We start from the raw sequence: 23,430 nt of genomic DNA, 5'->3' as shown, positions 1-23,430 counted from the left end.
CCCAGCTTGGATGCGCCTGTACAGTCTCCACCTTCTAGGTGGCAGCGGTGTGAACAGGCCCTGGCTCGGGTGGCTGAGGTCCTTGTTGGTCTTCTAGGTGTTCCTATGACACCGGGTGCTGTAGATATCCTGGAGGGCAGGCAGTGTGTCCCCGGTGATGTGCTGGGCTGACCGCACCACCCTCTGGAGAACCCGGCGGTGATGTTGCAGTGATATACAGCCCAACAGAATGCTCTCGACGGTGCATCTGTACAAGTTCCTTAATCACAACAGCTGATAGCTTAAACCTATAAGCCAATATGACTCCTGTCAATGACAAAGGTGTCAGGAATGGCACTTTCAAATACCTTGTTCTGTTAAGACTGTGCAGGGAGCATACCCCTCTGATATTTTTGAATTTCGTATGTGTGAAAAGACAATTAATGCTGCATAACTTATGGACTTGGATTGGTCTGTTTATGCCATGTTTTATGGGTTTTATGAATTGTGTTGGTACGCAGTGTTTGCATTCTTGATTACCTCAAAGCCGTCCATGTCTCTATTATTCAAGATCATGTGCTGTAGTTTAGAGAGCATCCTCCCATCTTTCTCTCTCTCACACACCTTATCTATCACATCACGTGATGATTCATAGGAAGGTTATAAAAGATTTGAGTTCATGGAAGATTACAGCAGGGAGAGATAAGCCCTTGTACCACGCCCCTTCATTCAATAAAAACAAAGTCACATGATCCTCACTCTAATCCATGCACCTGAGATCAGGTAGTAGAAGATACCTTTGCATAAAGTCTACTATATGTAAACATCTGTTCTCTTCCACAGCAATGGTCAGAAATATCAATATTTTACATCTTAGTAGCCTCATCAGACAAAGGCCAATCCTGCACTTGTAATTTCATGACGTTTTTTGTGGAAAATATTTGTTTTTATATTTTCGAAATTTTATGTAAAGATACAATATAGGCTACTCAATGTATTAAGCCTACCACTTATCATTTACTAATATTTGTGTGTAGCCTATGGTCTTAAAACAGTAATATTAATGAATGTGAACACGCCCCTTGCTCTGTAGTTGAGTTGATCATATCGAAGGGCAAGACACAGGGCAGATTCAGACATTTTGCTGCTATTTTTACCCCCCCCCCCACACACACACACACACACACAACCTTGTAAAGCGATTAGCAACTCGGATGGTACTTTCACTTAGTCACAGTGTATCCACAGCATTATTATTTGCCGTGCTTTACAATAGCTTTACTACGAGTACTGAAATCGGGGGTATCCCACGTGCACTCAAGAAAATCTGCTTTATTGCAGGCATTGTCACGATTACAGTAAAAAAGCAACAAGTGTTTGCCTTAAAGGGATCCGAAAAAATATCTGCGCGCCATACCTTGACCTGCGGGCTCAGTACACAGCGCATTTACAACCTCTCTCCCTTTATCCCTCTCCCTCTCTACCTCTATGACCCTGAGCACGCGCACCAGAGACAATTCGGTCTGGCTCAGTAATTTGCATGTGTTGTAAACTTGAAACACCCCGGGTGCATTGAGGTTATCGCCAATCATTTTATCACAGATTAATCTTGCACGCCGGCCCCGGGTTCCATTCGTCGAATATTGAAAATGAGAAATCCTGGCCGCGTTTGGCCGCGTTCCGCCAACCTGTCTGCACATGACGCAGAGAGGGGACTACTTAAAGGTAGATTAACGCTGGCAAGACATTAAATCCAACCTCCCTGCATCCAGACACAGCGCACGACTCATCAGTCTGATCTTAAGATCGACAATAGGAGGGTTTATTGTAATCAGCCTTTCGGACTCCCCAAGAAAACGAGAAAGTGTCAGCGTCACGCGAGCGCTCGGGCAGACGCACATAACCCTATTGCACGACGCGCGAGAGAGGAGGGCAGGACAGGACAGCTGCGGGCTCATGATCAATGCATTTGTCAGATAACCTCCGAGCCTCTGGAGAGTGACAACGACCAAAGACCCAAGGAAATATTTTCCACATATTCGGCAGGAGTTCGTGCAGTGTGCCGTGGACTCTCGCCTCCTCCGGATGAACAATAATGGGGGAATGGACCATACTAGAGAGGCTCCTGGAGGCTGCTGTCCAGCAGCACTCTACTATGATAGGAAGGTAAGAGAAAAATGTCAACGTTATTTACAGTAAATACAGTTGCCTGTTTTAATGGCTGTTGTTGGGGATAGATGGGTTCCTGTGCCATGCACTAACTGAGAGGCAGAGACCGTAACCTATTGCCTGCCCCGCTTACATTACCAAACCAACGCTGTCAAAACATTTTAAAACACAAATACAGATGAATGCCAATTAGTAAATACTTCAGCGTACACAAAGTATATAACACAAATGACAACAAAGCATAATACACACATCATCCCAAACTCCATGCTGAGAGCGAGCAAAGCGTCATCCCAGCAAATAGCGTTCGGTTTCAGCACTGGACAGCTCCCAAACACACGCCTGCTTAGAGCGCCACTGTAAATCATTTACGGACTTTATATTCATACTTTGTTTGTTTGTTTTTTAGGATCCTACTAACTGTGGTGGTGATCTTCCGGATTCTAATCGTAGCAATAGTTGGAGAGACGGTCTATGATGACGAGCAAACCATGTTTGTTTGTAATACCTTACAACCTGGCTGCAACCAGGCTTGCTACGACAAGGCATTCCCAATTTCACACATTAGATTTTGGGTTTTCCAGATCATAATGGTTTGCACCCCGAGTCTTTGTTTTATCACATACTCGGTGCATCAGTCAGCGAAACAGAAGGAGCGACGGTACTCCACCGTCTTTCTGTCCCTGGATAAGGATCAAGATTCAATGAAACGAGATGACAGCAAAAAGATTAAAAACACCATTGTGAATGGAGTACTTCAGAACACAGAGAACTCCACCAAAGAAGCCGAACCCGACTGTTTGGAAGTCAAAGAGATCCCCAATTCAGCCATGAGAACTACTGGGAAGTCTAAAAAGAGTCGGCAAGAGGGTATCTCGAGGTTTTACATAATTCAAGTGGTTTTCAGAAACGCGCTGGAAATAGGGTTTTTAGTGGGTCAATATTTCTTGTATGGATTCAACGTCCCGTCGGTGTACGAATGTGATCGATACCCATGCATAAAAGATGTCGAGTGCTATGTTTCCAGACCAACTGAGAAGACCGTGTTTCTAGTCTTCATGTTCGCGGTCAGTGGCTTTTGTGTGTTGCTGAATCTGGCAGAACTCAATCATTTGGGGTGGAAGAAAATCAAAACGGCGGTGCGAGGAGTGCAGGCGAGGCGGAAGTCCATTTATGAAATCAGAAATAAGGACTTGCCCCGAATGAGTGTGCCTAATTTCGGTCGTACTCAATCCAGTGACTCTGCTTATGTGTAGCACATGGAGAGAGTTACCGAAGGGACAATGTGCGATGTGTAAAGATTGAACCAAGATGAACCCGGGATGTACAGCTCCTCACACCACATCCGTTTCATGACTTAAACGAGTGGGCAGATTTTTTATTTGTTTGTCTTTTATGGACTCCAATGGATTCCACGTTTGTTGACTTATTACAATGCACTGATTCAACTTTGTAGTAACGTTTATACTCTGTAAAGCGCTAAATTTAGATCATGTCGACGTGTTCACGCATTTACTCTTTGTGGGCTGATCTACTGTACTTGAAGAGTGTAAATGCAAATTGAACTAAGGGATGAACACCGGGGAGCCAAACATAACCCGATACGTGCTATTGACAGTGTTTTAAAAACAGTTTCAAACCGATTTTTGACAACCTATTTAAGACACACAATACACCAGTTGACCATGTGTTCGAAGGAAAATCTATTCTCCATATTTATATAGGCATATGGATAAATATTTAAATCAATTTTGGCTAGATTGACCTAGTTGAAATACATTTAGCATCATTGGTGTTTTTTGTTGCCTGTGTTCGCACCACTGACCCTAACGTATGTAATCATTCCATTTCTATATGGCTGACTTGCAAAACAGTATCTGGTGGATTTGCTGCAAACGCTAACGTCTGTGACTTCCTTAATTTATAATACACCAAAGCGCCCACTGCTTTTATTTGTGAAAAGTGTTTTCTTGCTTTCGTGTAATCAAGTGCCATACTTGTACATAAACATACATATATATATATATGTATATATATATATATATTGTATGTGTGTATATATAAATATATAATATTATTCAACATGAAAGATAATTCCCTGCTTGAATTATGCTAAATGCCGCCCAATTTTTTTGCTTTAAGTGTATTTGTTGTGATTTAAATGGAAAGGATATATTACATTTACATCTCTCTTTTTATTTAGAAAATGACTGGAAAATAAATAAAGTGCTAGTCTTTTTTATATACTGGAAGAAAACGTTTCTCCACATCACAATTGATCTCAACTCAAAATAGCACAAATTGACCTTTTTAACAAATTAAGGATGGGCAATAAGTATCTGCTCTGGTGCTACGGTTTTTCACAGAATGGTTTTCAATGTAACCAAAATAAACCAGAAGAAACATCCTTTTCTGTCGAAAATAAAAGTGCGAATCATGTACACCAGAAACGTGTGAGGTGCAGTACTTTTCTGTCTGAAAGCTGAACTGGAATGTTAGAATGTTAGATCCTATAGCTGCCCTGTCTAGACCATGGCTTGGTTCAGTGAAAATGACAATGTTTGCCACACCCACCAGTCCATATTATTCCATCCAATGAGAAAACCCCTATGAGAGCTTCCTTTGATGCTATCAGTATCTGTTACCATGTGGGTGTGCTGTAATGAATTTAAATGGGGATGACGCTTCCATGACAAACATGAATACTGCATGTCCCATTACAGTGTGCCCTGGGAAGCCCTAATGTGAAATGCATTCTAACATCCATGTACTGTCCCTTCCCAGTCTTAGCTGACCTGACCGTGACTGTTCACATGGCTGTTATACTGTTAATGACCTTGTAACCTTGACCAGGAAGCTATTAGACAGACGCACTGCACAAAACATGGGACGATTAAGACCTGATCTTTATTGATAGAGGACTTGGCCTTTTTTGTCCTCCACACATCCCTTCTTCACTCATTTATAGGAAGAGAGCAAGGGAGCAGCTCCGGACAAAGGGAAGGTCGTGTGAGCCTCATGAAGGTCACTAAGAAAAATGGAAAGAGAAAAAAGGTGTTTAACTGAACACCAACACGAGAGGGAGAGCGAGAGAGAGAGGGGGGAGAGAAAAAGAGCGAGAGGAGGATTCTGAGATGACCATCGAGGAGGAACCGAGGGGGCGTAGGAGGCTAGATTCTGCCAGGATGACTCGGCAAAGCCCAGAGAAATCGAAGAGTTGTGCACACTGACACATCTATCTCAAACTCAGCAGGGATGTGAAAATTCTCCCTAACTCAAGAACTCTGGGGGAATAACAGGAGAAGTGCAATTTGTCTACTTGGCCTGATGCAATGCAGTGGCTCACATTATCTTTTTTCTTACTCTCTTTCTCTCTCCATCTTCATCTCTCTCTCTCTATTTGTCTCTCCCGTCCCTCTCTCGCTTTAATTTTTTACTGACCAAATTATTGTACAGGCCATCCTGTTCTATAAGATTGAAGTGTCCAATTCCACACAGTTGTGTGCTTTTAATGTCATGGGTGTTCTTTCACTGAGAACTACTAGTTATACAAGGCTGTTGTGTAAGGGATCCTTCAAAGACTATATTTTCATTGTACATCACTGTATATTTACTGTACATTTACTGAAGGGCCAGTTGCTCTAATGCTGTGCTAGTGGTTTCCCTGCAATATTCATCCTGGTATTTTCACGGCTACTTCTAAATGCCAAAATTATTGGGTTATGTATGAATGCAATTATGCATGCTGTGTTGCATTTTCCATCATGTGAGTGTTGGAAGGCTTGGTTTAATATTCCATGGTACCTGTGCTGCTCTTTATTTCCTTTGTGCTCAGCTCATGACAGCCGGGCTAAAAAGGATGAGGGCTTTTGACTTTTGACCAGAGAGATAGCTGGAAGTAGCGACAGATGTAAGCGACTCTCCCAGTTCTGGTTTACAGCCTCCCAAGCAAGTTAAACCAGAACGAAAGAAAGATGACATTAATTTGAGTTCTCTGGCATTTATCTTGTGCTCGCTTTGGCCCCCACTCTTGACAACAGTAGATACATCTGAGCAAGGACTGCAGCTATTCCAAGGATCCAAGACAAATGCTCAGGAAAACAACCAATTTCAGCTGATTGCAGGTGCTTAAAGATACAGGGAGGGAGTTTTACAGGATCATTTTAGCCCTTAATCTCTCTGTCTGGAGAAACACCCCTCGATTAGAGAGAATCTTCTCCCCGGGACTGTTATGGTCTGGGAGAGATGAGAGGTGGGCTGTGTCCTGTCCTCATTAAAGAAAATCACATTTTATTACCATCCACCACTGCTTTAACAAGGGCCTTGCTGATTAAAAAAATATGCACTGTTTACCATAAACAATCACCAATACTATTTTTCTCAACAAGCCAAACTAAGTCTCCAACCCTGGATGTTTTTTATTTAACATGCGCTGGTTCAGTATATGTACTGTTAGTGGAATGACTTTGAAAGACATACTGTGAATTAAATCCCCTTTCTCACCAAAATGGGAATATATTTGTTAAAGGTGTGCTGTCTTTTTTTTCAGTTGTGTTTTGACTGCTTCCTTATCCTTCTGTCCTCTACAGGAGGAATTCATCTTTAAGACAGCCGTGTCGTAGAAAAACTCAGAGCTGCTTATTTTTTCAAATGCAGCCATGGAGTCTTTCTTTCTTTATTTTCTCAAGTGCTACATCCATAGAAGATTTTCTGTGGAAGAAAATCCAAACAACCTCAACAGTGTAGTACACTGTTTCAGTACTGATGTTCTGAAAAGCCCCCTCACATCTTATCACCAGGCGCAGAGCTCTACATTCTCCTATACACTAGAACAGTGGGAAAGGCCAACACATTGAAGTCAAATAAAACATAGCCTTTTACTATGAATATCGTGTTTGCATAACTATGTACTTCAAATTGAAAAGGATAAAATGGTCCAAGACAATCACATATAATTATATTTAATTATAATGTAATACATTATTTAATTACCACTAATTGACTAATGCATTCATGCATTATGCATTCATAAACCCATTACTAAAAAAAGCATTCCTCCTTCACCCTGGCTTAATCCAATGACAGTTTAGTTCCAGGTCATAGTTCATTGACAAGACCACTGTGATACATACGGTGGTTTACAGAGTGGGATGCTAGAAATGTATTTTTTTCTGGTTGGTAAGCGAGGCCCATGAAAGAAAACTATTTATCAGCTATACTGGATGCACTGTGCGACCATAGCTGTTTCTACATGAGGTAACGTAACCCTGGTGCTCTCTCAAAATAGAATAACTCTTACAGACACAATATACTGTAATCATAGGTCTGGACTTTGATAAAGGGATATTCAGTATCAATTTACTTATTATCGAGCAAGTCAACATGGTAATCTTTATCAATGCCAAAGAAGAATTCCAAACCAGATTTAAACAGAGTTGAGAATTACTGACTTCCTCGTCATTTGCTGTAGTGTTATCGAAATACGTTGGTTGTTGTGGACTTCCTAATGTAATAAACCTGGCTTTAGATTAGGTTAATTCCTGGCCAATTGATTGACAAGTGAAGGACAAGCCCAAACTGGCAGCCATGATGAATGTTGCTGGGCTGTAACTTCTTTATTTATGAGCTTCCATGGCTGCCTGCAACCTTACATCAGACAGAAACACACTCTTTTCTCTGTCAAGAAGTTGGACAAGGCTTAACACAGAACAGTCTGAAACAATACTGAGACTGACTCAAAATCTGAGAAAATCCTACCAGGTCAGAATCTACGATACAGCTGTATTCATCTCTTTTTTTGTCTTTTACTTACATAACTATAAATGTGCAAGTAGATAAACTCTAGAATATAAGGTATTTTTTAATTAGCTATGCACTTAGAAAAAAAAATCTATGAATGTGTGCTTTGCAGGTAAATACTAAACAACAGTAATTCCCACCATTCTATTAGTCAATAAGAGCACTTTGCTAAGACTGGCTTATGAATAGACAAAATATGTTAGATCACAACAGCAGTACTTTGACCTGAAAGGGAACCCCACTATCCCACACACCCTCTGCCCCGAGAAGCACGTCCACTCATTCTCCCTTCGTTTAACAACCTGAAAGGAGAAGGCTTGCTTCAGGGTAGTATAGCGCTTTAATTCTGCTTTTTGCACAGATTACTGAATGAAAGGGGGAAAGCAAACAGAAGAAAAAACTGAAAGCGGGTCTTTTAATCCTGTGAGCCAGAAGCCATGAAATGAACCTGGTTAGCACATATGGTATAGGCATGACATAGGGAGATATGGCATCCATTGAACAAAAAAAGATGGGAGTTTGTGTTCAGTGGAGGAGGATGTGAATATGCGTTTACAGTATGACCAAGTTAGTTTGGCTCCTGGTCAGCCTCTCAGGAGGACCCAATATGATGTGCTGTAATGTTAGTTACCTCCATCATACACAACACAAGCAACAGACACCAGTTCAGTTCCACCCCTACTCTGCTCTGCTCTGCTCATCCCTGGTCCCTGGAGGAGATGGTTCATGTGAGGGGATATGTTTAACACCATGCAGGCGGACGGGGCCAGTGTGATCTAAGTGTAGCCAGCCTGTCCTCAGACAACTTCCCCCTGCCTAATGAAACGGTCCAGACATGGAGACAAAGGGACATGGTGGCGGGACATGTAACAAGCAGAACCCATTCAGATGGATTTGGTTAAGTGCACCATGCTGACATGGCTACAGTAACAATCAGCACTGACAGGACAGCACCACGCAAGGTGCTGCCAGATTCATTTCTGATTCCAATTTTTAATATCACTTTTGGATTATGAACGCTGATTAGATTTGCCACCCTGAGGTTGGTTCACTCTGGGACAGGCTGTTCCTTCACCACGCAGACCAACATTACGACACAAAACTGATGCAGTCATCCTATGCTACCACATTGTCATGATCAGATAACATTGTCATTGCAGGTTATATTTGGGAGAATGAAGAGAAATTCACATGATATTATTGTCCAGTAATGCCCTCAAGTCTCAGTGAACTAATACACAGCAAGTACAGAGCATTCGGAAATTATTCAAACCTTTTCCACATTTTGTTAAGTTACAGCATTATTCTAAAATTGATTAAATCCTTTTTTTCTTCGTCAATCTACACAAAATACCCAGTAATGACAAGGCAAAAACAGGTTTTTAGACATTTTTGCAAATTAAAAATACAAAACTGAAATATCACATTTACATAAGTATTCAGACCCTTTACTCAGGACTTTGTTGAAGCACCTTTGGCAGTCATTACAACCTTGATTCTTCTTGGGTATGACGCTATAAGCTTGGCACACCTGTATTTGGGGAGTTTCTCACATTCTTCTCTGCAGATTTTCTCAAGCTCTGTCAGGTTGGATGGGGAGCGGCGCTGAACAGCTATTTTTAGGTCTCTCCAGAGATGTTCGATCGGGTTCAAGTCCGGGCTCTAGCTCGGCCACTCAAGGACATTCAGAAACTTGTCCCAAAGAGACTCCTGCGTTGTCTTGGCTGTCTGCTTAGGGTTGTTGTCCTGTCGCTCCAGTCTGAGGTCCTGAGCGCTCTGGAGCAGGTTTTCATCAAGGATCTCTGTACTTTGCTTCGTTCAGCTTTCCCTTGATCCTGACTAGTCTCCCAGTCCATGCCGCTGAAAAACATCCCCACAACGTGATGTTGCCACCACAGTGCTTCACCGTAGGGATGGTGCCAGGTTTCCTCCAGATGTGACACTTTGCATTCAGGCCAAAAAGTTAAATCTTGGTTTCATCAGACCAGAGAATCTTATTTCTCATGGTATGAGTGTCCTTTAGGTAACTTTTGGCAAACTCCAAGTGGGCTATCATGTGTCTTTTACTGAGGAGTGGCTTCCATCTGGCCACTCTACCATAAAGACTTGGTTGGTGGAGTGCTGCAGAGATTGCTTGTTCTTCTGGAACGTTCTCCCATCTCCACAGAGGAACTCTGGAGCTCTGTCCGAGTGACCATCAGGTTCTTGGCCACCTTCCTGACCAAGGCCCTTCTCCCCCGATTGCTCATTTTGGCCGAGCGGCCAGCTCTAGGAAGAGTCTTGGTGGTTCAAGACTTCTTCCATTTAAGAATGATTGAGGCCACTGTATTCTTGGGGACCTTCAATACTGCATACATTTATTGGTACGATTCCCCAGATCTGTGCCTCGACACAATCCTGCCTCTGGGCTCTATGGGCTCTGGGCTCCACAATCCTGCCTCATGCCTTGGTATTTGCTCTGACATGCACTGTCAACTGTGGGACCTTGTATATACAGGTGTGTGTCTTTCCAAATCATGTCCAATAAATTGAATTTACCATAAGTGGACTCCAATCAAGTTGTAGAAACATCTCAAGGATGATCAATGGAAACAGGATGCACCTGAGCTCAATTTCGAGTCTCATAGCAAAGGGTCTGAGTACTTATCTAAATAATGCTTTTCTGTTTTTTCTGTTTTATAAATTAGCAAAAAATTCTTAAAGCCTTTTTTCGCTTTGTCATTATGGGGTATTGTGTGTAGATTGATGAGGGAAAAAAATGTATTTAATCCATTTTAGAATAAGGCTGTAATGTAACAAAATGTGGAAAAAGTTTAATGGGTTTGAATTCTTTCCAAATGCACTGTAAATGCCAGGCTAGGCTGTTATACTGCAATACACCAACTTTGCCTCAGAGAGCAGTTAGTCATTTATACAGAGCGGGTAGCACTAGGCTAGAGACCACACTACGGTAGCAAACCCTTTAACGATTTCTCTTTTATGCCATCTTTAATTTTGGGCCCTGAAAGCCCCATCCATGCTGACACTCATCCAGCTACTTGTAATAATTCCCTCTGCCCCTCCTGTCCTCTCCCCCCTCCACTTCCCAGTTTCTCCCTGGCGGCAGGGAAAGCAGACACCACTCGCTGCATAGCCGATCGACCCTGATAAATGTTTAAGTTACGCACAATTTGGTAGCCAATAAAAATCAGTGGCAGCTGAGGCTTAATCAGCTACAAAGGTGCTCCCTGTCTAATGGGATTAGTGCTGAAGCAGGGAGAGAGAGAGAGAGAGAGAGAGAGAGAGAGAGAGAGAGAGAGAGAAAGAGAGCAAGAAGAGAATGCTAAGGATCTAATCGCCAGCCAAGACCACCAACACACTACAGATTGCCCTAACATGGCCCTTACAAGGTTTACAATGAGGCACTTGTCTCACTCAAGCTTGGCACCAATTCAATTTCTACTCCACTAATTCATGAATTGAATTAGGTTGCTAAAACCCCTGACTTTATCACAGGGTGACATGAGGTAGTGAGGGTACACCCCTTATGAAAAAAGATTGCAGTCAGAGTGCAGTATAACTGCAGTATGCAGCAAATACTTTGTCCAAATAACACAGTTTTGTTTACTGCAGTAATTTTGTAGTGTAACTGCAGTTAGAGTTATTCTGCAATTACTGCTTCCAAAATATCATAGTTGACTGCAGTTACTGCACTTTTACTGCAGTTTGAAAACTGCAGTCTTTTTTTGTAAGGGACACATTATCTAGCTATCACTTTTACATGGAGCAAGGAATATATTGCTTATAGCCTTCATTAGATAAGAGGCTAGCCTACAGTGCAGTTTATCCACAGGTTCACATGAGCTGTGAGATGGTACTAATTAGCTCAGTAATGAAATGCAGTCCAGAAAATACAGTATTTATACAGTTATATAACTCAGATGGAACTGCATGTTTCACAACATGGTCATTCTACATTAGACTCACAGCCGGAGACTCCCTGGAGGAAATATCATCCTGGGGATTTACTGTACCTGCTACGCTGCTTAGCCCACTGAGTAAGTTGGTCTAGTTCAGTCCAATTTACCCCTGGACTCTATTTGAACTGGATAGCTGTATCCTCTCTCTCTGTTTTCCTTCTGTACTTCTCTCTCACCCCCTCCTTCGTTTTCCTTCCCTCGTTCTCTTTCTCTCTCTTTGATGTGACACTCCTTTGGTATGAATCACGTGCCGTCTCGTGCAGCCCAATAACACAGTGATGAAATACACTTTTCAGAGATAGCTTTCCAGTGCTTTGATTGCCAGCTACAACATGTTTTATAATCTCACCGCTTGTTGAGGTTTAGAAATGAAAACCCAGCAGCAAACAGCTACTCCGTTGGATCCAGAATCTATTATAGAAAACATATGACGTTTTTCTTCCATTCACAGGAGGTCATTATCATTGAGAATGAAAAGGAAACATGGTCCCTGTAAAATGCTTTATCATGTATAACCTATGGGTACGTATTTTCCTCTTGAATATGTGACATAATAATGGTCATCTTGAAAATTTGCCATCTACCAGTATATGAATACATTAATGTAAAATACTACTGTTTATGTAATGTAAAAACAACAAGAGATAAGATATTTACCAAACTCTAAAATACATTTAGTATTAAAATCTGCACCACAGCCAGATAACTGTAAAAGACCTCAGATACTCCAACAACTCACAGTGTGACTGCCACATTCTCCCTAGCTGGATTAACATAGACTGAGTGAGACACTCACGGATCCATCCCTCCGTCTCCAGTGTCTCAGACAGTACAGTCTGCCTTGTTGAGAGACTCCTGTAGAACCTTATGCTGAGGTTGGAGAGGAGGTGTTAATTAGAGAGAAATGTTCTGTTAGCGTTAGCACATCAGACACACACACACCCGCCCACCCGCCCGCCCGCACACACACACACACACGCACACGCACACACACACACACCCGCACACACACACCCGCACGCACGCATGCACACAAACACACACACCCACCCACCCACACGCACACACACACACGCCCGTCCGCACACACACACACACCCGCACGCACACACACACACCCGCACGCACGCACACAAACACACACACACACACACACACACACACACACACACACACACACACACACACACACCCAGAAGACGCCTTGGTGCAATAAGCCTCGTGAAATGTGCATGGAATTCCAGTTGATCGGAAAAGATTCACATCTATCCGCCTATGTGTCATCCAACATCCTCAGGCTCAAAGATTATGGCAGTGTACATTTGTTGAGAGGCAGTCAAGCTTACCACACAGACACACACACTAGCTTACATGGGGAGCGTTGATTGTGTTAATATCTGTATCCTATACTTCCTGTTGACGTTTCCTTCTCTGTCACGTGACGCAACGTTAACTATGTTTAGACCCCCACGGACCCCCACGAAGCTATTTTCTGCAGACACTGACATCAGCTCTTATGAACGTAAAATAGAATATTCTCGTGACAGAGACACTAATTAAATTGTCATTTACAGAACTCTGGGGGTTGGAGGTCACACACAGTGCATCATGGAAGAAGGGATAGCCTATGGGAGGATGAGGAGCTAGAGGAAGGGAGCGCCCAGCCTAGCCCAGGTGAATGCTGCTGACAGTAGAATCCTTTAAAACATGTCTTAATGGTATTCTGCTGGGATCAATACACCAGGCAGCCAGTGGCAAACACAACAGATGGCCTATAACTGCTGAATAGCCACTTCTTCAGACAACACTTGATTTATATTCTCACAGTCTCAAATAGCAGGCCACAAAATTGCAACCTAAAATGTTAATCAATCAGAATGTATTTTTAACACATGCTAGGGCTGACATTAATAACAACATTTACCGCACTGGCCCATTTAAACTGTCATACAGCTACAACAAAAATAATGACAAATATAAGGTCCTGAAAGGTCACAATATATTGAAATTAAATAGTAGAATTATTATGGGCGTTATGTCTGTTATCCTCACAACACCTTGACAGTCCCTGAACCTCAGTTCATTCACCAATGTTATTGAAAATATAAGCTTGGGCAGTGTAATCTTCCGACAAGGATTTTTTTTATTCAGGCTTGGGAATTTGGGAACTCTCTCCGACCTTAATTAAAGGCCCAACTGGATGCAAGCTGATCTCCCTCCAAAGATGGCTTTGTGGTCACATGAAGTCAGGGAACAGCTGCAGTGCTCTCCTAGCCAGCCAAAGCAGAATGGGGGATGTCCTATGTTCTACACATCAGCCGTGGTGGTGTGTGTTTGTGGACATGCGCGTGTGTGCATTTGCAATTTTGCTTTCATGTGCAAGACGTGACATGTAATAATTTGGTACTTAAAACAAATCAGGGAGGATTTTGAGGTATAGTAAGAGCAATGTTTACTCTCTCTCACACAGACATACATGCACATTTAGCAGTATCATATACAGTACAATGTACATCCACCCAATATCTGCTCAAGGTCTTCACGCTAATTCATCCAAGTTCTATTGTGTCACAGTTTTTCCTCAATCACGTACAAGCATTTTGGGGATCTGTGTTGAAGTGTATCTATAGCAGAACACCAATGATCAAATGTTCACATACATACACAACTTCTTAACATTTTCTTGTCTTTGTACCAGAGTTGTATATCTTAGACCCTTTTAGCAAAACTTTAAATACAAATGCCATCAGTGAATACAACATTCACTGTTAAGTCTTTCGTTCACAGAATATGAACACATTGTTTTCATCAGAAGATTATTGTTTGCAATTGTGTGTTCACTGTTTCCAGCAATCAGTAAATTAAGAGTTTATTTCCACTATTTCCATTTTTCAATTTGTGTTTTTTCATCAGAAATGATTGCTTATGGGTACCTTCATGTATGTGTAAAATATTACTGTTCTCAGATTTTTTTATTTGTAGATTTTAGATGTGTATAAAAAATGTAAAAAATTGCCAGGGGTACAATGTTTCCTCTGACACACTAGTGCGGCTTGCTTCCGGGTTAAGCGGTCATTGTGTCAAGAAGCAGTGCGGCTTGGCTGGGTCATGTTTCGTAAGACGCACGGCTCTCGACCTTCGCCTCTCCTGAGTCCGTACGGGAGTTGCAGCGATGGGACAAGACTGTAACTACCAATTGAATACCACAAAATTGGGGAGAAAAAGGGCTAAAAACATTAAATACAACAATAAGGTAAGTCACTCTGGATAAGAGCATCTGCTAAATGACTAAAATGTCAAATGTAAATGTTTTACATACAGATCTCATATTACTGTATTGAATTATATATAAAAAATAATAATATTGATGTCACAAATGTATCATTTTACAGTTCTTTATAAAATGTTTAGATATTTGTTACATCTGACTGTAACAAAAATAAGTAGCAGTACTACTTACAGTGGGGCAAAAAAGTATTTAGTCAGCCACCAATTGTGCAAGTTCTCCCACTTAAACAGATGAGAGAGGCCTGTAATTTACATCATAGGTACACTTTAACTATGACAGACAAAATTAGAAAAAAAATCCAGAAAATCACATTGTAGGATTTTTTATGAATTTATTTGCAAATTATGGTGGAAAATAAGTATTTGGTCAATAACAAAAGTTTATCTCAATACTTTGTTATATACCCTTTGTTGGCAATGACACAGGTCAAACGTTTTCTGTAAGTCTTCACAAGGTTTTCACACGTTGCTGGTATTTTGGCCCATTCCTCCATGCAGATCTCCTCTAGAGCAGTGATGTTTTGGGGCTGTCGCTGGGCAACACGGACTTTCAACTCCCTCCAAAGATTTTCTATGGGGTTGAGATCTGGAGACTGGCTAGGCCACTCCAGGACCTTGAAATGCTTCTTACGAAGCCACTCCTTCGTTGCCCGGGCGGTGTGTTTGGGATTATTGTCATGCTGAAAGACCCAGCCACGTTTCATTTTCAATGCCCTTGCTGATGGAAGGAGGTTTTCACTCAAAATCTCACTATACATGGCCCCATTCATTCTTTCCTTTACACGGATCAGTCGTCCTGGTCCCTTTGCAGAAAAACAGCCCCAAAGCATGATGTTTCCACCCCCATGCTTCACAGTAGGTATGGTGTTCTTTGGATGCAACTCAGCATTCTTTGTTCTCCAAACACGACGAGTTGAGTTTTTACCAAAAAGTTATATTTTGGTTTCATCTGACCATATGTCATTCTCCCAATCCTCTTCTGGATCATCCAAATGCTCTCTAGCAAACTTCAGACGGGCCTGGACATGTACTGGCTTAAGCAGGGGGACACGTCTGGCACTGCAGGATTTGAGTCCCTGGCGGCGTAGTGTGTTACTGATAGTAGGCTTTGTTACTTTGGTCCCAGCTCTCTGCAGGTCATTCACTAGGTCCCCCCGTGTGGTTCTGGAATTTTTGCTCACCGTTCTTGTGATCATTTTGACCCCACGGGGTGAGATCTTGCGTGGAGCCCCAGATCGAGTGAGATTATCAGTGGTCTTGTATGTCTTCCATTTCCTAATAATTGCTCCCACAGTTGATTTCTTCAAACCAAGCTGCTTACCTATTGCAGATTCAGTCTTCCCAGCCTGGTGCAGGTCTACAATTTTGTTTTTGGTGTCCTTTGACAGCTCTTTGGTCTTGGCCATAGTGGAGTTTGGAGTGTGACTGTTTGAGGTTGTGGACAGGTGTCTTTTATACTGATAACAAGTTCAAACAGGTGCCATTAATACAGGTAATGAGTGGAGGACAGAGGAGCCTCTTAAAGAAGAAGTTACAGGTCTGTGAGAGCCAGAAATCTTGCTTGTTTGTAGGTGACCAAATACTTATTTTCCACCAAAATGTGCAAATAATTTCATTAAAAATCCTACAATGTGATTTTCTGGATTTTTTTTCTCATTTTGTCTGTCATAGTTGACGTGTACCTATGATGAAAATTACAGACCTCTCTCATCTTTTTAAGTGGGAGAACTTGCACAATTGGTGGCTGACTAAATACTTTTTTGCCCCACTGTATTTCTCTGAGAGTGAGGCAGACATATAGCAGTTTGCAAAAAAGCATGATTATTTGTGTTTCTGAAATGAAACCCATGCCATGATTAGATAGTGAAAAAACACACCACTCCCTTTCATAATTTCTTTAAGCAATTAAAGCTAATTTACCAACATTTCTGAAAATTGATAGCGTTTTGGAATTAAACTCTGCAAATTGTAGTGCACAAAAGTCTAAATCAGCCAATCAGTGTCATTCCATGTAAAATATAAGGAAATATCTAGGCAATGGGGACTGTCTAATTTTCATAATTTTTTACATTGCAGAGATACAGAGAATGAAGTTGGGTTACTTCTACGTAACTTTGGATTACTCCAAGTCATTTTGGTGTGGATTGAGGCATGTACGTTCATATCAGTTGTGTTCATCCATTGTATTCACGTTTCCTTATTTCTATTATGGGATTGTGTTTCTGTGCGCCAATAGAAAGTCTACAAAACTATGAACAAACTAGCCTATGCATTGAATACAGTGCATCCGGAAAGTATTCAGACCCCTTGACTTTTTCCACATTTTGTTACGTTACAGCCTTATTCTAAAATGGATTAAATAGTTTTTCCCCCCTAGTCAATCTACACACAATACCCCATAATGCCAAATCAAAAACAGCTTTTTAGACATTTTCGCTCATTTATAAAACATTAAAAACAGAAATACCTTATTTGCACAAGTAGTCAGACCCTTTACTATGAGACTTGGATTTGAGCTCTGGTGCATCCTGTTTCCATTCATCATCCTTGAGATGTTTCTAGAACTTAATTGGAGTCGACCTGTGGTAAATTCAATTTATTGGACATGATCTGGAAAGGCACACCTGTCTATATAAGGTCCTACAGTTGGCAGTGCATGTCAGAGCAAAAACCAAGCAATGGATTGAAGTAATTGTCCATAGAGCCTGTTTTCGCTTTGTCATTATGGCGTATTGTGTGTAGATTGATGAGGGGAAAAAAAAACATTTAATCAATTTTAGAATAAGGCTGTAATGTAAAATGTTTTGTGAAAAAGTCAAGCGGTCTGAATACTTTCCGAATGCACTGAACATGGAATTGGATTGTGATGATACCGATAAATGAAGCCTGCACACAATGTACTTATTATAAAATTGTTTGGATGAAATATGGAGAGTAATTGCCCATAATTCTGTGCCTTTTGATAGTTGTACTTCTAGTTTTGATCATTACTGATTTAGTGACTGCAAAGAAAATATATTGATCTACTGGGATTTTTAAAAGACAGACTAACTAATTGTTTGTGTGCTTGGACTCAAGCGATAAGTATGTTTGTGTTAATCTCTTTGCAGGCATTCGTGTTCTTTTTATGAATGTATTTGCAATTTTGAAGGTATAATATAGTTTTGATTTATGTTTTGAAAAGGCAACTACATTTTGAAAACACATTTATTGTTTTGCAAAAGGCCACAGAGTTCTGTTTCTTGTGGACTCTGTTTTGAATGTCGACAACATTGTTCCAAAAAAATTATTGAATGCGATTAAGAAAAACTGTAATTTCTCTCAAGAAGTGGTGTAAACACTGTGTGCACAATTATTAGGCAAGTCAGTATTTTGACCATATCATCATTATTATGCATATTTCCCAACTCCAAGCTGTATAAACCGGAATGCTTACTGGATTTAAGCATATCAGGTGATGTGTATTTGTGTAATGAGGGAGGGTGTGGCCTAAGGAGATCAACACCCTATATCAAGGTGTGTATAATTATTAGGCAGCTTCTTTTCCTCAGGTAAAATGGGCCAAAAAATAGATTTAACTGACTCTGAAAAGTCAAAAATTTTAAAAAGTATTTCAGAGGAATGCAGCACTCTTGAAATTTTTAAGATATTGGGGCGTGATCACAGAACCATCAAACGTTTTGTTGCAAATAGTCAACAGGGTCGCAAGAACTGTGTTGAGAAAAAAAGACGCAAATTAAATGCCAAAGATTTGAGAAGAATCAAACGTGAAGTTACCAGGAACCCATTATCCTCCAGTGCAGTCATTATCCAGAACTGCAACCTACCTGGAGTGCCCAGAAGTACAAGGTGTTCAGTGCTCAGAGACATGGCCAAGGTAAGGAAGGCTGAAACCCGACCACCACTGAACAAGACACATAAGTTGAAACGTCAAGACTGGGCCAAGAAATATCTGAAGACAGATTTTTCTAAGGTTTTATGGACTGATGAGATGAGAGTGACTCTTGACGGACCAGATGGATGGGCCCTTGGCTGGATCAGTAATTGGCACGGAGCTCCACTTCGACTCAGACGCCAGCAAGGTGGAGGTGGGGTACTGGTATGGGGTGGTATTATTAAAGATGAGCTAGTTGGACCTTTTCGGGTTGAAGATGGACTCAAACTCAACTCCCAAAACTACTGCCAGTTTTTAGAAGACACTTTCTTCAAGCAGTGGTACAGGAAAAAGTCTGCATCTTTCAAGAAGACCATGATTTTTATGCAGGACAATGCTCCATCGCATGCATCGAAGTACTCCACTGCGTGGCTAGCCAGTAAAGGCCTTAAAGATGAAAGATTAATGACATGGCCCCCTTCCTCACCTGACCTAAACCCTATTGAGAACTTGTGGTCCCTTCTTAAACGGACGATTTACGGTGAAGGAAAACAGTACACCTCTCTGACCAGTGTCTGGGAGGCTGTGGTTGCTGCTGCACAAACAGTTGATGGTCAACAGATCAAGAAACTGACAGACTCCATGGATGGAAGGCTTATGACTGTCATTGAAAAGAAGGGTGGCTATATTGGTCACAGATTTTTTGGGGAAATGTCAGAAATGTTTATTTATACATTTTGAGTTGTTTGTTTATTATTCTCACTTTAACAGATGAAAATAAACAAGTGAGATGGGGAAGTTTTCGTTTTTCATTTAGTTGCATAATAATTCTTCACACTAATAGTTTCCCAATAATTGTGCACACATAGATATTCTCCAAAGAAAGCCAAAACCTCACTTTTACTATCTTAAATATTCAGGTTTGAGGTTTATTAACATTTTGGATTGACCGAGAGCGCTGTAGTTGTTCAATAATAAAATTAATCCTCAAACATACAACTTGCCTAATAATTGTGCACACAGTGTAGTCATACAATCATACACTATGCCATAAGTACATCATTAATCTCCTATGGGGCCTTGGACAGGGGAAGCCAATCAGGACGCCTGTATGTTCTTGGGAGAAAATTGGAAAGGAAATTTACTCAGGGATATTGGTGAACCCACCTCGGCTGCTGTCCAAACCTAGCCCTGCTTTAGTGCACGGCCCCATATGTTCCCTTCCATGGGGCTAGGAGGAAAAAATAAGAAAACCTTTGCTCACTCATAACTAACCACCCACCACCCCCTCATTCCAATTCAGAATTAAGTGTGGAAATATAGCTGCTTTCAGTAGGCCGTCTATATCTCCTCTCCATACCTCGAGGGAGCAATGGCCCATGGGACATCATCTCCTTCTCTTCCCATCGGATTCCATTTAGACATGTGAGACATGAGCCAATTAAGCACAAAGCAGCCCCCCCTCCCAGATTCTACAACCTTAATGACTCGTTCACATGAACCATAAGCACTCCGTTACGTTGCGCCGGATGGCATTCATTTCAACTGAGTGTCGTCTTCAGGTCAGCCAGAGTCCCTTGAAGAACAGGAAGTTACCAAAACAAAGAAGAATATGAAAATATCTGCTCTCCGGTGATGGTTTTAGAGGAAAGCTAGCAACAATTGCCCATTCCTATAAGTGAGTACTATTTTAATATTCATTGGCTGTTAAGCCTTTTACAGTGCCCTCGGAAAGTATTCAGAGCCCTTGACTTTTTCCACATTTTGTTGCGTTACAGCCTTATTCTAAAATCGATTAAATAAAAACAATCCTCAGCAATCCACACACAATACCCCATAATGACAAAGCAAAAACAGGTTTTAAGAAATGTTAGCACATTTATAAAACATGTAAAACAGAAATACCTAATTTACATAAGTATTCAGAATCTTAGCTATGAGAATCAAAATTGAGCTCAGGTGCGACCTGTTTCCATTGATCATCTTTGAGATGTTTCTACAACTTTATTGGGGTCCACCTGTGGTAAATTCAATTTATTTGACATGATTTGGAAAGGCACACACCTGTCTATATAAGGTCCCACTGTTGACAGTGCTTGTCAGAGCAAAAAGCAAGCCATGAGGTCGAAGAACTTGTCCATAGAGTTCTGAGACAGGATTGTGTCGAGGCACAGATCTGGGGAAGGGTACCAAAACATTTCTGCAGCATTGAAGGTCCCCAAGAACATAGTGACCTCCATCATTCTTAAATGGAAGAAATTTGGAACCACCAATACTCTTCCTAGAGCTGGCCGTCCGGCCAAACTAAGCAATCGGGGGAGAAGGGCTTTGGTCAGGGAGATGACCAAGAACCCAAAGGTCACTCTTACAGAGCTCCTCTGTGGAGATGGGAGAACCTTCCAGAAGGACAACCATCTCTGCAGCACTCCACCAATCAGGCCTTTATGGTAGAGTGGCCAGATGGAAGCCACTCCTCAGTAAAAGGCGTGACTCCCAATCAGCAACAACGAACTTCAGCTGTGCCTGATTGGGAGCCACACACGGCCCAAAACAAAGAAATACAAAAACATAGAAAAAGGAACATAGAACGCCCACCCAATGTAACACCCTGGCCTAACCAAAATAAAGAACAAAAACCCCTCTCTATGGCCAGGGCGTTACAGTACCCCCCCCCCAAGGTGCGGACTCCGACCGCAAAACCTGACTCTGAAGGGGAGGGTCCGGGTGGGCCTTCTTACGGCGGCAGCTCAGGTGCGGGACGTGGCCTCTGCTCCACCCTCGGCGTCGCCCTCTTAGGTGGCGCACCTGGCCACGCCGAAGGTCTGGTGGGCGACCCTGACTGCGCCCGGCTGGCAGGCGACCCTGGTTGCGCCCAGCTGGCAGGCGGTGATGGTTGCGCCCGGCTGGCGGGCGTCCCTGGCAGCTCTGGCGGCACTGACCCAGGACTCACCAGGCTGAGGAGACATCTCTTTCTTTACTCATCTCTCTCTTTACCCATCTCTCGCTTTACTAATCTCTCTCTTACCCATCTCTCTCTTTACCCATCTCTCTCTTACTAATCTCTCTCTTACTCATCTCTCTCTTTACTCATCTCTCTCTCTTACTCATCTCTCTCTCTTACTCATCTCTCTCTTACTCATCTCTCTCCCTTACCCATCTCTCTCTTACTCATCTCTTTCTCTTACCAATCTCTCTCTTACTCGTCTCTCTCTCTTACTCATCTCTCTCTCTTACTCATCTCTCTCTCTTACTCATCTCTCTCTTTACCCATCTCTCTCTTTACTCATCTCTCTCTTTACTCATCTCTCTCTTACTCATCTCTCGCTTTACCCATCTCTCCCTTATCCATCTCTCTCTTTACCCATCTCTCTCTTACCAATCTCTCTCTTTACTCATCTTTCTCTTTACTCATCTCTCTCTTACTCATCTCTCTCTTTACCCATTTCTCTCTTTACCCCTCTCTCTCTTACCCCTCTCTCTCTCTTACCCATCTCTCTCTTACCCATCTCTAGAGAGAAAGATGGAGGAGAGACGGTGGAGAGACAGGCTAAATATGGTAGACAGAGAGGTGAAGATAGAGATCAGAGACAGAGTGAGAAAGAGAAAGAGAACAAGCAGAGAGAGCAGGGAGAGAGCAGGAGCAGAGAGAGAGCGAGCAGAGAGAAAGAGAGAGCAGAGAGAAAGAGAGAGCAGTGAGAGAGAAAGAGAGAGCAGAGAGAAAGAGAGCAGTGAGAGAGAAAGAGAGAGCAGTGAGAGAGAAAGAGCAGAGAGAAAGAGAGAGCAGAGAAAGAGAGAGCAGAGAGAGAGCGCAAGAAAGTAGAGAGAGTACATCACATGTGAATCTGTGTCTCCAGACATCTCTCCCAGCCAGAGGTGAATTCTTCCACCCGACCTTTTCCTCAGAGATGACCTCACCAAGTGTACTGTATCATTTTACAAAGACCTACAAAGAGGCCTTATTCCCCGTACATCCTCCAACCTGCAGCAGTCTTACAAGCTGTTTCTTGCCTTTGATAAATCATTCAGTGTTTACTACTGCAGAGAGAAAGTAGAAACTCACATCCGAAAAACGTTTGGATGATCTTCCAATGCATTATTGAATGTACTCTACGAAGTACTAGGTTTAGCCTGCATATTTTTTTGTTCTTGAGCACTGCATAGATTTCATTCCTTTTATGCTGTACATTTTGGTATATTTCACATTTTGAATGTTATTTCTTATGTCTTACAAAAATCCAATTACTATTTAGTTTCATGTGACTTTTACACACATGGCCGGATCGAGCCTTTTGTGGGCCCCATTTTTCTGTGGGGTAGAGAGAAATCTTAGCAGTTTCAAAGCAAATTTCCTACAATTCTACA

At 41.9% G+C, this 23,430-nt stretch overlaps 1 protein-coding gene across 1 annotated transcript; it reads left to right on the top strand.

The window, feature by feature from the left end:
* The first annotated feature begins 1,497 nt into the window (after positions 1 to 1,497).
* LOC106611117 (gap junction delta-2 protein) lies at positions 1,498 to 6,660 on the top strand. Its single transcript, XM_014210982.2, has 2 exons — positions 1,498 to 2,145; positions 2,558 to 6,660. The coding sequence occupies exons 1-2, from the start codon at positions 2,075 to 2,077 to the stop codon at positions 3,402 to 3,404; spliced, it is 918 nt and encodes a 305-aa protein (XP_014066457.1). The 5' UTR covers positions 1,498 to 2,074; the 3' UTR covers positions 3,405 to 6,660.
* The last annotated feature ends 16,770 nt before the right edge of the window (positions 6,661 to 23,430 follow it).

The sequence above is a fragment of the Salmo salar genome, chromosome ssa09 (assembly GCF_905237065.1).
Source record: "Salmo salar chromosome ssa09, Ssal_v3.1, whole genome shotgun sequence".
NCBI classification, from domain to species: Eukaryota; Metazoa; Chordata; class Actinopteri; order Salmoniformes; family Salmonidae; genus Salmo; species Salmo salar.
This window is presented reverse-complemented; position numbering and strand designations above follow the sequence as displayed.